The sequence below is a fragment of the Cephus cinctus genome, unplaced genomic scaffold (genome assembly GCF_000341935.2).
Source record: "Cephus cinctus unplaced genomic scaffold, Ccin1 Ccin1_scaffold0638, whole genome shotgun sequence".
Classification (NCBI taxonomy): Eukaryota; Metazoa; Arthropoda; class Insecta; order Hymenoptera; family Cephidae; genus Cephus; species Cephus cinctus.
The window spans coordinates 206549-222742 of NW_014333277.1; the positions used below are offsets into that span (position 1 = coordinate 206549).

Consider the following 16194-nt stretch of genomic DNA (forward strand, 5'->3'; position numbering starts at 1 on the left):
ATCACCGCATTTTGACCGTTTAAACAATATATATTTTGTATTTTAAACAATAATCGTAGAGTTGAAATATAGGCGCCTCGTATCTTAAGACTTGCGTCCATACATCCCGATAAAGAAAGAAAATTAAAAGGAAGTGAACAGTTATGAACAGGACATGCTGGAGCGGCCGGAGATGTAACAGTAGAGAGAAAGAAAGTGTTATATGTCTCGTTTCGAAGAATCGACTTTGTTTTGTACTTCCCGCGGTTTTTTTCCAAAATACTGATACTCGACTAAGTGGGAAAAAAAGAAGGAAGACTTCGGGGAGACATAAGATGGATAAATCGCCAGTAGTTAAAATACAGTGATCTTATATAAGTTAATATAATAATAATAATAATAGCGGTATAATTACAAAAAAAATTAAATTATAAACGTGGCCTGCTCCTTTCCTTAAATACCGAAAGACCGCTTACCACCGTTGAACGCGGTACGTCTCCCGTGCGCGGAGAGCGTAAACGTTTCTTTATTATTACTTTTGTTTAATAACGTGTTAATTAGCCGCGAGTTGGATTAATCAAAATCATGGCTTTGCTGGGGGCTAAAGTATTTTTTAGTCTATCTGTCCATTTCAGCAATTAGATTCGACGATACTATAGGTAGTTTCCGATTCGAGACACCTAGTGTTTACCGTAACAATACGAGCATAAGAGAAAAATGAAAACTCCATTTTTGTCGATAAATAGATCTCACGTACAAGGTAAATAGCTCAGCGAGATCTGAGTAGCCCCTCCTGGCTTGTTATTTCCTTTTTTTTGTTTTAATTTTTCCTGGATAATTGGAACTGGTAGAGATTTCATTGCCCGTCGATAGATAATTGAAATCTGTTCATTTTCTTTATCTATTTCTTTCATAATTTGTTTTCTTTGCTTTGTATTTTTTGTTTGTTCCTCATATCTGAGTATATCACGGCACAATATACGACTTACACTCAACGTACGTGATCGCAGATGGGGGATACAGGTCTCAGAATTCTCACAGAGCTCAAATTCTTTTGAATGATACATAACGCGAGACGAAAACAAGAGTTCCGGAGGCTTGACTCGTGCAGGGAATTTCAGTAGTGCGAAGTGGTGTCCGAATTTTTTCCATAAGGCTGCGCAATAAAAGGCGTCGACATTACTATTCGTCATATGAATCTTGTTAAAGTCGATCATCAGAGTTCCTTCAACAGGGCTGATTTAGCATTCTTCAATTTATCCAGACGTCTCTGTAAATGCGAGTTTGCCGTCTCCAATTCTTCAACACGTCCCTGGGACTCTCTTACCTGTTGAATAGATTAGTACATCTCTTTTAACCTGCATTATCAATTTCTCAAGAAATGAGCATTCAATGCAATATTTATTTGGGACTGGATTATTAATCATTTCACATATTCCATTAGGCACGACTTCAAGTAGCCACAACTAATGGATACATTGATAACGATGCTTGGACACGTGTGGAGTACAAAGAAGAGGACTTGAAGAATTTTATGATATTGATTGTTAACGTGGAACTTGAACAAGAAAGTCACAAATAACTAAATACGGTTCGCGATATGCTTTTCTGGAATTGGTTTCCTAGGAAAACAGGATATGTTGTACATCAAACAGAATTAATGAATAGAACGTGATGTGGGCGATACTAGTAAAACGAAAATAGGGGTCACTCTATTTGAGCTCACCCAGTTGTTCACTGGAAATGACACTCGTCAAAGTAATCTGAAATCATCTGGAATATCAAAAGATTGTTTTTAACCAACCAAAATTTAGCTGCTGCTATCGATTAACGATGGATGCTTGATATTAATGACGTACTAACGATGATTCATATTTCTAGAATTGACATGTCTCTTCGGACGACCTGATACGTATCCGTTTTTGATAGTGAAAATGTTAGGAAACTGTGAGACGAAAAACTTACTTCTCTCTGGAGTTTTCGTTTCTCGACCTTAAGCTCATCTTCAGCCTTTTCCGAGGCTTCGGCTGCCGATTTGTATCGTATTACTTGACTCTCCAGCCTCGCGACTGTCGCTTGCAATGTCGACATGTCCTGCTCGGCTTTTTGTAACTTGAATTTGTAATCAGCCAAAAGCTTGTTGGCTTCTCGTTGAACATCCTCGGAGTCTGATAAACAGCCTGGAACATTTCATCAAACCGTGAAATTCGAATTACGTTCGTTATCAGAAATAATTATACAGCAAAATCAAGCTGTTTATATATGAAAAATACCAGAGTCAAAGATTACAGTATTTTAATATACGTTATAACCACTTACCTAGAACGGAACCTGGTGATCTTTCGGACCTGACCCTATTTCTAGCTTCCTCTAATTCGAGTCTCAAGTGCCGAATTTCATCCTGTAATTCCTTCTTCTCCGAAGCGAATTTTCTAAGTCGAACGTCTGCAGTAATATAAAATAATGTAATATAATAAAAACATATTTTATCACGAACAAGCAATTATCGTGCATAAATGTTCTGCATACCTAAAGATCCTTCCCCTGCATTTTGTAATAATTCCGCAGCTTCGGTGCTGACTAGAACTCTTCTCCTGGGTCCCCTGGAACTATTCTCATTTTCAGTGTCCTCGTCCTCGCTACCTTCGTCCTCAACGATGACCAGACCGTTCTCCTGAAGTAAAAGTAGTAATAACAATGTTAATAACGTTAAAAGCAACAATGCACGTATAGCATGAAGCTGCCTAGTAAAATTGATAACTTGCTTCAATTAATGTGTCCCGTTCGAGTAGCTGAGCTCTACAAGAATCGAAATCTTCCTTGAGCCGTTGACTGACCCTCTTGAGTTGCTCGGCTTCTCGATTCTTTTCTCGTAATTCACGACGTAACTGGGCTGCTGTTTCTTCCAACTCTTCCAGCTTGTCTTTCAGAAGATCAACCTGATATGCGTAGGAGGACTTCTCATTGTCTAGCTGAGCATTTGCGATCATTGCTTTTCTGAACTTCTCCTCCAGCTCCTTAAGTTCCAGCTACGAAAAAAAAAAATGAGAATAAAATGTCTTGAAATTTAAGCATGCAGTTTAAAACATGAAGATAATTCGAATAGTATATAGGGTGATCAATTTTGCTTGTTAAATTGACTATAAAAAAATCTCATGCATCGAGATGAACTTTGACAACGACGTTTGCTCTTTAATATCTACTGGGTAAAAAGTTCAAACTTCATTTGTACGTGTTTGCGGTATGAGGCACCGAATAAAATGCTACAATGTACAATTAAATATTATTATTAACTCACACGAAGATCTCTATTGAGTCCAGCATCCTCAAGAGAGTCCTCGGAAGACCGTCTACTTGACTGGAAATTATTAGTGTTCACTAACAAGCGTGAACTTCGCACCGGATCTGGCGTTACCCTCATGGTTCTGTTGACATCGGCTATAAGAATATTAATTTGACAAAATCAGTAAGTGAGAAAGAATAATTATTTATTTCGAATAAAATATATACGCAAATGCGATCAGGAAACGTACGTGGATCCTCACCTGTACACATATCGTAAACCCTATCGGCATTCTCCTCAGCTTCCTTCTGCTGACGTTCTAGCTCTCGCATTCGGATTTCTCTGGCCTCGGCCCTGGCCTGTCTCCGTGCAGCCAAACGAGCTTCTGCCTGAAAAAACGTACCAAAAATCCATCCTGTTACAAGGAACATCCTCCTAGGTAGAACTAGTACCTAGTACTGTCTCCTTGCGAGAAACTTAACTGGCAACCAATTAGTGACAAATAATCAACGCTAATCCGTCTTAACGGTCAATTTTTCTAAACTGTCAAAAGTTACTCGACCAGAGCTCAGTCAACTGTGCAAATACTTTTTTTGGACAAGTTTTCATTCTCAAAGTGGCTGAAGGTAACTTTATGACTTTAGTTGTAATATTGTCAAATGAGTGACTGTGGCTTATCGGTCTACGTATGCAGTTTTTTAAATTATTCAAATACTCATTACTTTCTGCGCACTGACATCCAGAACCTCGTTAATACTTATATCTTCACACGTGTCGAGCAACACGTCTTCAAAGTTGTTTGGCTCGTCCATTTCAATGTTTTACCGGTCGAACAAAGTAACAAACTGTCCGATACATTATCACGGGAGTCCAATCGTTATCGAAAATTTATATCGATCACATGATCAATTCATCTAGTATCGATTGAAGTCAAGTCGTCGATCGTTCGGATCATTTAATTTTCTCCGCGCAACTTTTCCTCTATTCGTCAAATGCTAACGAAACGATATAACATACGACAAATGTTATGTTGAAGAATTCGTAACGGTCAAAGTAAATTAATTTCGGATGAGCTCGCGTATAAATGATTCGAGTCACATTCAGAGCGTGGGTCGGCCGGCCATTGCCCACGTAAGTACTGCTTACTGAAGAAATTCTTATCATGCACATCGGCACACGGTCTCCCACTACCTCGTGCTGGAAACAGAAAACATCCATGCGCAACAGATAAGCCTCACCTGTCACAGTTCCTTTTATTTTTCAAAGCACATTGAGCGTCGTGACTATCAATTGGATTTTACAAGTATAATAATCATTGAATTTACCTTACTTTTTCTCATTCTCTAAATTTCGCAATATTTATCTAGAACAGGTATCTTTCGTTCGCTCATTAGTCGGCGGAAGATCCGGTTTCTTATACACAAATGCTCCGAATTGAACGCATCGTTATAAAACGCTTAATAAGAATATATTTCTCTATTAAATGACGCTGTTTAATCTAAACATGCGCTCTCACTCTTTCCTTCCGTCCTTATCGAAAACCCGCTTAAGTATCCGCCACTATTTATAATTTTGTACAGTTCCTTCAACTTCGTATTCGTTTGACAATTTGCGCCTATGTCGTCAAGAGGTACATGCGGGTTACCTTTATTGTTTACACATACTACAATGTTAATGGCTTTACACAGACAATTAGTGTTGTCAATTCTTAGAAACCTGTTGTACCCAGTACAAATAATTTCCTATTCAATTTGATACAGTTCTTATACAAACGTTGTGTATAATATTATTGTATAATATATGTAAGGTCGTACACTCTTCTACGTAAGCGGTTATTGCAATCATCACCAAGCTGTTCTATTCCAAGACTAAGCACACAAGAATTTATAGAGGAGTTAGAAGACAATAGAGTTAGCACGTTTTAGGCTCGTACCTCCTTGGCGATTTGATCAAGAGCCTGATCCTCAGCAGAGTGCCTAGTGGCAATGCGCCTGCGCCCTGCGACGGAAGAGGACTCCATTCTGGTCTAATGATTTAAGGTGTTATCAGTCCTCGATGGACCAGTGTCACTGGACGCTGGGCCAAACTCTGTCACCTCACAGGGTCACACACCACCACGCTAGGAACAAACATATAATGCATTTTGAACGATTAATCTCTTGGCTCACTTTCTTACTAGAGGATGACGTACTATAGTTTGTACTGTCATAAGAAAAAAAAGACGCAATACCTCCAGTGTTAAATTATATTAATTACATAATAATAAACATAGTAGGAAAGTATCATGAAATATATTGCTTCTAGGTTGTAACTTGAATTGATAGATAATTTCATTGATATATTGACATGTCGCTATTTGTTATTTTCTACAGGTTGGTACAAATTAATATTTCAAAAAGTTTTAATGGTCGATATTAAGGCGATTATTGAAATAGGATTGCTTGTCTTTTGTATGTAATTGGTAAGTCAAGGTATCAATCCTAAAAAGCTGACAAACACGTTGGAAACATTTATAAGACAAATATTACAACTATGTAAGTAACTGTTGTTTCATGCAGGATATGTTATTAATTTTTTATCCTCCGTGTGTTAAAGGGTATAAATGTAGAGAGTCGTGCTTTCAGAGTCTAGTGTAACTCCAAAAAGTATTTTGCATAAAATTACCACGTGAAAAAATGGATATTGGAAGGATTAAATATTACAAAATAAAGTTGGTTCGGCGAAAATATATTGAAATTATATATTGGAGTACATTTCAGAGATCAAACTTACGTGGAACCATTCTAAAAAGGTATTGAGTTGAAATTAACTGCCCATAAAAGGTGTCCAAGTTACACCATCACTTATTCAAAGAGTTCAAACTATTTATTCCTCCGAAAATAAATTCAAACTCTGTATATATAAGTCATACAAGAATATATATAAGAACGGTAAACAGATAATCATGGAATCATAACGAAGTATATGCAAAAATAAATGTCGCTCCCAAAACGTTTGAAAATCATCCAACTTCCATTTGAAATGCCACGAATATGAATTAAGTTATCGTCTCAATTCGAAAATCCTTAGTATCGTCCGTATAATTCCATCGGAATAATGAATCACTGTACTTCTTATCCGGCACTCCGGAATATTTGCGAACCTAACCTTCAACCGAGTCATCGTGGGACTCGTCATAGATTTGTCATGACATTAGCATTACCGTAGCTGAATATTCTTCTCGAATGGGGGATAACTTGCCAAAAATAGAAGTATCACCCGCTGGAAGAGCTGAGTCCAAAGTACTAGACAATCGCAATGTAATACCGCTTAAGCAACATAATAAGAGGTATAGAGAAAGCCTCGAAAGGATGAGAAATAAGGAAAAGATTATTCGTAAACCTTCCAATTTCACGTCTCACACCCACGCATAATGTTAGGCGTAATCTCGGCTGGAGGATGGTTTTCAATGTTTTATCGTAATCAGGGACTATATAGATAACTTACGCGAGGACGTGAAAATCCTTCAGGGGCCGGGCATGGCTAAGTCGAACGTAAAAATAAACTGGTCGCCTATAAATACAGTGGTCGGCGATCGCGAGGCGACCATCTGTGGCTCGCGGCCGGTTTCGATGCAGCCTAGGAAGCACGGAAGGAACACGTTTAGGTCACGCTTGGAGGCCGGTTGATCGTAGCTTCCTAGTGATTCGGACTCAGCGCCGGTTTACGCGCAATTATACAAGGGTGGTGCGTTTTTGAGCGCACGACCGATCTATAGACAGACATTTCTTGATCGGACGAAAACCGCACTGGCCTCCACTTCGCACTGAAGGCCTCGCCTCGGCTATGGAGGCCACGCTACTGCTGCTGCCCTCTGCAACAACACACTTCACCATACAATACCGTACAACACACTATACCACTGTGATACCACACGGCCGATCATCGGTGAGATCATTCGACCCGACAAGTACCCCAGATACAGTTTAATACTGTTATAAACAGCAAACGACACTAACGCTGTCCATAAATCTAAATTTTGACATTAAAAAAGCGTATGATAAAAGTTGTCTTTGTAATGTATTGGATAAATATAAAATTACGCGGTAATTATTATTGAATTTCGAGTGAAAAAATATTTCAGAAAGGCTCCAGGGTTTTTATTACGTTTACATTGTGGATTTCAGTCGATGTTTTTTGAACTATCTTCGCGAATTACTATATCCAGTATGGTTTGCAAACTATTGAAATCTGCCTTTCCTTCTGAATTCTCTTTCTTGATTGGTCTCTTTGGTTTCTCAACTTCTATCTTATTCTTGTTGATGCTGGAGATATTATCCTTCGTCGTACTACTACACTCCTTTAAGGTTTCTTGTAAAATCAAATTGTATATATTAGTGGTGTTAGGTTTTGGCTGAGGAATTCCTGGACTCTTTTGCCCAAAGTATTGTAGAGCCTCCAAAATATGTTCTTGATTATCCTTATCCTTTGAAGAGGTCTTATTCGCAACCGCTTGCTGTATTGAAACATCAGAATCTGCAATAAAGAACAAAGTAATAAATCCGTATCAAATTTCCGCGATCTTAAACAATTGTTTACCTTCTGCTGCAACAAACTTGTCATCCTCATCCTCGGTAGTACATTCAAGCAACAGAATACCTTTATCGATATCCTTCCCAGCATCATTTATCTTTTTAGTTATATTGTTTTCCACTGAAGATACCTCTTTCACATGTTTACCATCCTGTATCACATTCCCTTCGGAAAGCCTCCTTGATGTGGTTGTCCTGGCGACAAGTTGTACTCTCGGCAAGTGCAGTCCAGGTCCTGCATTATCTCGATTTCTAAAAAAATTATATTAAAATTTTATTATGTAATGCCTAAAAATTTTTGACGACCTCGCAACATGAACGCTCGGATCGCATTGTCACACACGATAAAATCAATTTTAAGATTGAAAATATCTAAAATACACTTACGAGATCCGGGAGTAAGACCTTGCAAAAATAATGATCAATATAACGAATAAGACCGTCAGATAGAGAAACATATTGATCTGTTTAAAAGTAAGCTTGATGCAATTGCATATGGCTTGCGGTCTTTCGTTGATAATTGACAAAAGCTCATCAATATGTATAACGCGTTATTAACAAGTCACAGTCGTGCCTTCTTCAATGTAGTATATTGTTTTGATTCTTGGCGATGTTCATTACTTAAATTGTATCTATAGTCCAATCAGCGAAAGAGCAGTCTTCGATCATTGGTAAGAAAAGCCAAACCGTATATAATTGAAAGCAATTAATTCGCTAGTTTCATTGTGCGCAGTACAAGCGCATGAAAAACTTGTATATCGAGTGACACGGGATTTATTGATGTACAGCATCTTTAAACGTACAAATTCGATTTCCCAAGTATTTAATACAACGTATTAGATGGTATGTTATCGCGAAACGCCAAAAAGATAATCTACTTATTTCGACACACGGGTAAAGTAAATTACACGCCGTGCGTCCAGATGTGTATATACATATACAGCAAATTAAGAAAAATTTTCAGGAGAAAAGTGGAAGGAGACGACTTCCAAGAATGATGGCAGGGCAAGTTCTTCATTAAAAGTTTTTTTTAACGAAATATAAATGGTTAAATGGGTCTATATTAAGATTCCTTCAGTTACTCATCTTACTTCGGTAATAGCAGAGACGATACTCAATATAATTCTTAACGTTGAAATATTGAGAAATCTCAAAACGGATAAATATTAATTTTGAAAATCATGATTTTCATAATATTCGACTTGCCTCAACCTCATTCACGTAACATTAGCGTTATGGCTACGTCTTAAGATTTATACATATAAATGCTAAAGATTGCATCCGAGACGCGCTGCCGCATTATTTCGCGAATATTGCGAAACCGACGACCTACGGAACAGACTTCCGGTAAAAGTAATTTGAAGTGCTATTACGAGTACAAAATAAAAATAAAAACAGCGGTATCTATTTAGATGACCCAGACAACAAATTGGATGGATATATTAAACTTTTATGATTTACTAAGAATTGAACTAAATAGTTTCATAATCATTTTTTTCAGTCTGACGTAAATTCCATATTGCAAAAATTTAACGTAAATACTCTGACGTCAGACGATAATGTCGATTACACAGAATTCTTACATAAATAATTTTAATATTCGCGATATTACTGGTCCATTATACTCTGTCCAGAACGTTTCGCGTTCCATTTTTTTATCATCCTAAATATGTGCAGATTTTAATAATGTTTAACGTTAGAACACGAGGTGCTCATCAGTGTAATTCTTAAATGTTGGCTGGTATTGTGTAATCGATGATATACTACAGCCAAATAATGAATTTCACAATAATCACGCAGAACATCTTTATTTTAATGTTATCTGCGGACATATTTGTTATTAAGTGTATCAGGTGCATGCTTAGGAATTTAGATACGCCTTAGGACTGTCTTCTAGGGAATATATATACATATATATCCCCACAAATTCATTGTACTTTAGAGTAATATAAGTAATTAAGCGCAATAAAACAATTTTTTTAACTGCAAAATCATTCCATCGAAAAAGAAACGTTACAATGACTTTTGTATATGCCCTGTCATTTTTCATCAAGTATCTGTACGTAATTTTACGAAATACGTTTTATCATAGCAATCTAACTGTTTTAACATGGAATACATTTCATGGATTTCCAGCATTATACCTTAATTATACATTTGCTCTTCTCTCTGAGGAACGATATGAATTATATAATTAACTGGCAACCTACTCGGTGTAATCAAACGATGATATTGATCATGAGCCTAACTATTAGTCTTCGTGTTCTACCGTTAATATAATAGGAATTTTTATGAAAAGGCAAAAAGCAAATAAATTCCGAGTGAAGAAAGACTGTGTAAAGTCGCCGGTTCCGATGAATTCTCACTCCTAGAGCGAATTCTTTCAGTTGCCGGCTATGTGCCGCACGTAAAATACTAGAATGTATCAAATATATATTATTATCTTTGAATAAATGTCTCTTTTGACGGTATCATCGCTATTGGGAATGACACGCGAACTGTGGGCAGCGACGAGTTAGTCATCCAAATCATTAACGTGGAGGACCTCCCGGTATGTCAGGCCGGCTTGCAATAGTGTCTGGATCTCGTCTATTGGGTAAAGAACCCTTTTCGGATAGCTAGTGGTGATTTCAAAGTTGGTCGGTGAGTCCGGTTGGCTAAATATCCAGTGGTATACATCCTAAAATTATAAGAGATCTGAATCAGTACAATTTAGGATTTAAAATACTTAATGAATTTAAACGGAGTTGAATCCCATTTCTTGTAACATGAAAAACTTCCTGCATCTCCTGAGCTGATCATTCTAAAAACGTATGCGTATATAGAATTACCTAACGACGGCAATGAATGATACATTATGAAGCTTTAAGCATATACATTATATTTCTCGTCTTATCTAACAGATAATTTAGTGTTAATACTAATTATTCTTACCTCAATAGTATTGGTAAGAAGAAACCTTCGCTTGACCGTCCGTTCACCTAATTTAATTAGCAGATGACACGCACTGGGATTCGACGGTTCAGGTTCTGAAGGAACCTTTCGAATGGTAAGTTCTTTCTCCACGCGGATTCGTTCAATTTCCCTTTCCTGTGCATTGATAACCTCGCGTTCCTTAGCTTCCTGTTCCTCACGCGCCCTTCGTTCCTCCTCTCTCTTTCGATCCTTTTCCTGATCCGCTTTCAATGACTCCTCGTACGCTTGATCTTGTTGTTGCCGCAATGATTGCGCTGCGCTACGTTCAGCCCTATCTTGTCGTGCCTGAATCAGGCTAATTTCGTTGTTATCAATGAAAGTGCGCAGTCGGGAAATGAGTTCTGTTGGTGACGGAATACCTTCCATACTGAAAGATTAAAAAAGAAAAATTCAATCGTTTCAGTCAGTCAAAGATAATTTTCTTATACTGACCGGCCGACTATCGTCATACGATTGTCCCTTAGAACAATAAGAGCCAGAAATGGATAACTTCCAGACCGCAGTGCTTCTGCAACTTTGTAGCCTTCACCGGACTGAACGTTACACGCCCAAAAAAGCGTATGCGTGTTAACGTAACGAATAACTTCGGGATCAGCCAAAGTATTTCTGCATAAAATTAAAGAAATTAAATTAACACAAACAATCTGAACCGGTATTACTGAATATATTCATATCAATATATATACCTGCACCACTGCTCAATATCTTGAGCTTCGTCTTTGTGCAAGTAAACAAGTAAAAATCTAAGTTCTTGTTTAGCATCTGAGAGAGCTTGACTGTATGATCCTTGATAGAAAACTGGATGACTAGTGCCATACCGTTCCTCATAGGAGCGTATAAAGTTCATGACATCTTGAACTGGATCGGATGATACTGAAATAAATAATAAATTATGTTTGATTCAAGTGAAAAGCAATGTTATTTGGATCATGACTCTTACCAGGTCGAACGTTTGATCTAAATATGGCCAATACGAGTTGTAAAATACCACTGACCAAATGGTAGCACATTGAAAAAACATAGGATAATAAACCACCAGCAGCACCACCAGAGCTTCCAGCTGGACTAAAGTAAATTCGAGAACCAGTGTCATCGACAACTGGTGGTGGTCGCGATCTTGAATCCTGGGCGTACATCGATGGTCTGCCTTCATAAAGATTTAATCGTTCCTAAAATGATGAAATTGTAGTTCATTCAATTATTTATGCAATTCAAATACTTTCAGACATGGGCTGTCGTAAGACACATGTACCTGCACAGCAATTTCCAAATTCCAATCGTGTCTTTGTAATACATCACGACATATGGAAAGATCCTCGATCCCAGTTAGATCCTACAATAAAATAGTCCTTAAAATACAAATATATTTTAATACAGAATGAATCAACATTTTATACAATCAAATGTTGTTGAAACTACAATGTTTTGTTAAATACAATTTTGATTATTGCTTCACAATATTCTAAGCTAAACCTAATTGAGGAATATTATCAATTAAAAGTATGCAATATTTGACATAATTATCAGTTAATATTCCAATCATGTCCCTGAAGTCAACAAAAGGTGCCAAGGACAAATTAAAAGAACCGTTCTGAAAGAGAATTCTAATGTTGCTCCAAAAAACAAATGTCATTGTCGTAATCCACTTGATTTCCGGTAATATTGTTGGTTGTGTTGTTGTTGTTGCTAGTATTATTATAGTTACCTGAAACTGAAGAACTTTTTCAGTTTGTTCGCCGCTGAGCTCGCCCAACGCGAATTCCGCCATGGCGATGATTCTCTTCCGCGTAGCTCAGCACCGAAACGATCTTTCTCTTATTTATTTTTCCGTTCCTATCAGCTGACGTAGTTTGTCGTAACGAGACAGCTTTTGTACAGCATTTGGTTATGCGACTCAAAGGGATAGTGTCGCCTAACCTCACTTCTCGCGATGTCTTTTACAGCAATTGCATGAAAGCGCACAGCCCTCTTTCATGCTTTACATAGATTGTAAATTGCCATGTAAAACTAAAACATAACGTCTCGAAGCGCACATACTCCGCAGCGCTATGATCCCTTTTTACTTTACCGCCGAACTCTGCTAGATACGAGACTCTTCTTTAATATTATTTCATGCCTGAGATTTATCGAGCATCTTCTCGAATTCTGTAGTACCTGATTTCGGATAGATGGAGACACTATCTACTCCCAACTTATTTAACGGTGTACCTGACATTCACGTAATTGCAGTAGTGTGTCGGCTAGCGAGAGGTGCTGTGTCCGAATATCATTTTTTTTAGCTTCAAGCCTCTAAGGAAAAAAAGAAACACGCAAATCATAAGGGAAGTAACGCAATGTAACAAGAAATAACCACGATTGAAACGTACGTGGCCAGATAACGACGTATAAATTGAAACTGTGCAAAATTCTATTTCATTATTAACGAAGATAGAACCTACGTATTCTACTGGTGGTCTATTTCGCTAATTTGAAATGGAGAGCCCATTGCCGCATATTGTGGAAAGCTCCGATAGTGAATTCTCTACAAAACCAAAAGATAGGTTAGTCAAAATTCTTGACTCAATCGAAATCCATGTCGAACAGCTGAGGAAAAGTGCATTGCGACTTGAGGAAGAGAAAGACACTCTTCTTACTACTTTGGATACTCTTCGTAACAACGATCATCTTTGTTCTCTTGATGATGGTAAGTATTTTTGTTTTATGGATTCAAATATTTTTATTTTTAACTTCTACACATCACGTCTATCTCTCGGATTTTCTAGAAATATCTTCATCGTCGGCCGGAAGACTATAGAAGTTACTCCATAATTTTAATTTGAGCTCTCGTGTACGAGTAATTTCTATACTTCCGCTTTGACTTTGTTCAATATTTCTCAAACAATCTGGTATTTCTAAAACTCCGTTGATAAGTGATCACGATCTGCGAGTAATTTAAAAAGAAATTGGAACTTTTTGTTGATTGCCTGATTTTGGGAAAACTTCCTTTCCTGTTTGTTCATATAGGTTCTAGTGATAATTATTTGTATTACAATATATATTTAAAAATTTGTTAATAGTGGAATCTTTGATTAATTTTTTAGTTTTGAATGTAAAATCTATAATTACCATATTTTTAGGCGACAAAGATGATGTACTGAGATACGTGGAAAGACTATCAATGCGCTGCTTAACAGTTGAAGTTCTTGTTAAAATTCAACGTGATCATGTTCAGCAGGAAGCATTGCATCAGGTGGGTATTGGAATAAAACTATAAATTTTACCTAAAAAGAATACTGGTTGATACCAATGTATAACTAATTTTTTCTATTGTAGGTGAATGGTCTTATCGATAGTTTAGTTGTTGGCCTACGTAATGATCCATTTAGTACACGGCAGCGATGTGCAGCATTTATGAATGCTTGCTCATCACATACTACTGGAAGTTCAGACAAAAACTTTGAAATGGCCATCCTTGGCTGTACGTTGGACGATCAAAAGCGCGTGAAGAAAAGGTTGCAGGGTCTTCTAGACTACATTGATAAAATGCACACCATAGAGATGCAGTGAGAGCAAACAATAGCTACATGATTATGAAGATGGAAACCAGATAGCAGCCCTTCCATTGCAACACACATGTAATTCGTTGTATAGATTCCACGATACAGCCACGCTGTATAATCCATGCAAAGAATACAGGACAGGGGTCAGGATATATTCCATAGAAACTTTACATAAAAGATTCAAAGACAAAAGGGGGATTAAAAAAGAGAGGGAAACAAAAGAAATGGAAATATGCAGCATTCCTCGCAGCAGACGTGACTTAGTCATCGAGATTCCTTTGAACAAAAGCGAAATCTAGCGCTCAAATTGCACTTTTGATCGGACTACTCAAAGCATGCACTCGCGCTATGTACCTAATACTAAATGATGAAAATTCATGTATGTTTGTATAGATAGTTTTTGCTAAACGTACGCTATTTGGAAATATTACTGCTTAAATTGATAAATACGTCCTGCTGGTTATTCAGATAATGCAGATAGAAGTTTATCATGGCGAAGAAGAAGGATAATAGGGATGCTTATCATGAGAAAAAAAAATACTTCTAGGATATCTGAAGTTTGGTAATGGAGTAGTTCCTTTTCACACTTTCCTCCTATACTAACTTCTCTTAGTAACGTTCCTTTAATAACATTCAACGTTGAGCGTTTAATTTTTAAATCTTTTTCTTTCTTACTCTTTTCACGACATATGAATTCCAGAATAAGTAGTTTTGCTACATTGTAAATAAAATAAGATTATGTTCAATTTTCATATTGTCAGATAGGAGCGTCCCTTGTTTCTCCAATTACAATTAACATTATTGTATGATGGTTCGTTATCCTCAATATTATCCTCTTCCAACTGCATGAATGTTCTTATAAACATTATTAAGACTCTCGTTTTCTTTTTTAAGAATAAGAAAAATAAATGGCCGTGATTTCGAAATATAATTAAATTAATAAAATTTATGCGTTATTCGTGTCTAAAATATTAAGTTTTACTGACCAAAGTAGCGTTACAACTAATTAAAGCACATTATTATTTTAAACCTGTAAATTTGCCCAGTGCATTTTCAAATATATAATTTCAAAAATAATTTTATTTTGTGCAAGCCACAATACTTTGCTAGGCCGTATACGGCAGATAGTAAAAAAAACGTGTTTAGATGTATCTCGTCCAGGTTAATCTGCGATGTACAAAACAATGTAAAATACATGTCTATTGTCATTTCTGTGATAATAAACACTCAGATTCCAAAAAGTCCATCTATTCTTTTCGATAAATCAAATCCCAAAGAATTTTATCCTAAAACAAAAGCGAATTCAAATCTACTTAATCGTATAGAAATAAATTCCGCATGTTCCCTCATCTATTTCTCGTATCCTTCGTCAATAATTCATTTTATGAATATGCCAACATGCCACTGGTACTCTGAAACACGTGGTATAAAATATCGATTAATTCTCACCGGAACTGTGCGGTAATCGCATTAAATGATAAAACGTAATGGCTAAAAATACAAACAATATCGCGGACAGGGTGCCAGTATTCCAAAGAATGGTTTGCTGTAGTCGGAAGACGGATCAATAAACTTTAATATTAGAAGACTTGACCAATGTAGCCAGTAATAGGAGCAGCTCGACAGTAACCTCCTTACATTGTGCTAAGTTAAAGTTATGCAACAAAGTCGATACACTGTCCTTGACAAAAGAATGATTGAATATTAAGATATTAGGAGAACAAATTGGTAAGATTTTGTCTGAGACCAGATTTGACTCATTAAATGAAGTATCGTTTCACTCGAATATTTTGTAAAGCCACACCGCAGAAGTTATTGACTAATGAAGTTCTCGCATGGACGAGCA

The 16194-nt window shown here is 36.9% G+C and overlaps 4 protein-coding genes across 12 annotated transcripts; 1 reads left to right on the forward strand and 3 right to left on the reverse strand.

Annotated features, from left to right (window-relative positions):
- Positions 1-9: 9 nt before the first annotated feature.
- Positions 10-7119, reverse strand: LOC107269381 (leucine-rich repeat flightless-interacting protein 2). 8 transcript variants are annotated; one of them, XM_025086653.1, is made up of 10 exons: positions 5196-5329; positions 3985-4459; positions 3513-3651; positions 3278-3417; positions 2745-3008; positions 2509-2653; positions 2299-2424; positions 1945-2159; positions 1706-1752; positions 1171-1306 (listed from the first exon to the last, which is right to left on the reverse strand). In XM_025086653.1, the coding sequence occupies exons 2-9, from the start codon at positions 4072-4074 to the stop codon at positions 1714-1716; spliced, it is 1158 nt and encodes a 385-aa protein (XP_024942421.1). In that variant the 5' UTR covers positions 4075-4459; positions 5196-5329; the 3' UTR covers positions 1171-1306; positions 1706-1713. The 8 variants fall into 8 exon arrangements, with proteins under 8 accessions (XP_015598640.1, XP_015598643.1, XP_024942422.1 ...); XM_015743154.2 differs by lacking the exons at positions 1706-1752; positions 3985-4459 and adding an exon at positions 6749-7119 and having other exon boundaries at positions 10-1306; positions 5196-5381; XM_015743157.2 differs by lacking the exons at positions 1706-1752; positions 3985-4459 and adding an exon at positions 6749-7117 and having other exon boundaries at positions 10-1306; positions 3525-3651; positions 5196-5381.
- Positions 7120-7379: 260 nt separating this feature from the next.
- LOC107269385 lies at positions 7380-8443 on the reverse strand. The gene is made up of 3 exons (XM_015743163.2): positions 8221-8443; positions 7841-8085; positions 7380-7777 (listed from the first exon to the last, which is right to left on the reverse strand). Exons 1-3 carry the CDS (start codon positions 8289-8291, stop codon positions 7425-7427), a joined length of 669 nt encoding a protein of 222 aa, XP_015598649.1. The 5' UTR covers positions 8292-8443; the 3' UTR covers positions 7380-7424.
- A 148-nt stretch (positions 8444-8591) lies between these two features.
- Positions 8592-12934, reverse strand: LOC107269380 (FAS-associated factor 2). The gene is made up of 7 exons (XM_015743152.2): positions 12515-12934; positions 12062-12142; positions 11750-11978; positions 11496-11682; positions 11242-11415; positions 10768-11176; positions 8592-10513 (listed from the first exon to the last, which is right to left on the reverse strand). The coding sequence occupies exons 1-7, from the start codon at positions 12575-12577 to the stop codon at positions 10349-10351; spliced, it is 1308 nt and encodes a 435-aa protein (XP_015598638.1). The 5' UTR covers positions 12578-12934; the 3' UTR covers positions 8592-10348.
- Positions 12935-13031: 97 nt separating this feature from the next.
- On the forward strand, positions 13032-15589 carry LOC107269386 (BAG family molecular chaperone regulator 2). Of its 2 annotated transcripts, XR_003060164.1 has the most exons (4): positions 13032-13492; positions 13926-14038; positions 14122-14727; positions 14817-15589. XR_003060164.1 is itself a non-coding variant. In XM_015743164.2 (3 exons), exons 1-3 carry the CDS (start codon positions 13282-13284, stop codon positions 14353-14355), a joined length of 558 nt encoding a protein of 185 aa, XP_015598650.1. In that variant the 5' UTR covers positions 13032-13281; the 3' UTR covers positions 14356-15589. The 2 variants fall into 2 exon arrangements, 1 of the variants encoding a protein (XP_015598650.1); XM_015743164.2 differs by having other exon boundaries at positions 14122-15589.
- Positions 15590-16194: the final 605 nt, after the last annotated feature.

Coding starts and splice junctions, on each gene's coding strand:
- LOC107269381 (XM_015743153.2), bottom strand. CDS start 4,074: ATGGACGAGCCAAACAACTTTGAAGACGTGTTGCTCGACACGTGTGAA. Junction 2,425..2,508: donor TGCAGGGGAAGGATCTTTAG/GTATGCAGAACA, acceptor ATATTACTGCAG/ACGTTCGACTTAGAAAATTC. Junction 1,307..1,944: donor AACGAAAACTCCAGAGAGAA/GTAAGTTTTTCG, acceptor TCTATTCAACAG/GTAAGAGAGTCCCAGGGACG.
- LOC107269385 (XM_015743163.2), bottom strand. CDS start 8,291: ATGTTTCTCTATCTGACGGTCTTATTCGTTATATTGATCATTATTTTT. Junction 8,086..8,220: donor AGGTCTTACTCCCGGATCTC/GTAAGTGTATTT, acceptor TAATTTTTTTAG/AAATCGAGATAATGCAGGAC. Junction 7,778..7,840: donor CAAGTTTGTTGCAGCAGAAG/GTAAACAATTGT, acceptor TCTTTATTGCAG/ATTCTGATGTTTCAATACAG.
- LOC107269380 (XM_015743152.2), bottom strand. CDS start 12,577: ATGGCGGAATTCGCGTTGGGCGAGCTCAGCGGCGAACAAACTGAAAAA. Junction 11,979..12,061: donor ATTTGGAAATTGCTGTGCAG/GTACATGTGTCT, acceptor TCATCATTTTAG/GAACGATTAAATCTTTATGA. Junction 10,514..10,767: donor TTCTTACCAATACTATTGAG/GTAAGAATAATT, acceptor TTATAATTTTAG/GATGTATACCACTGGATATT.
- LOC107269386 (XM_015743164.2), top strand. CDS start 13,282: ATGGAGAGCCCATTGCCGCATATTGTGGAAAGCTCCGATAGTGAATTC. Junction 13,493..13,925: donor TCTTTGTTCTCTTGATGATG/GTAAGTATTTTT, acceptor CCATATTTTTAG/GCGACAAAGATGATGTACTG. Junction 14,039..14,121: donor AGCAGGAAGCATTGCATCAG/GTGGGTATTGGA, acceptor TTTCTATTGTAG/GTGAATGGTCTTATCGATAG.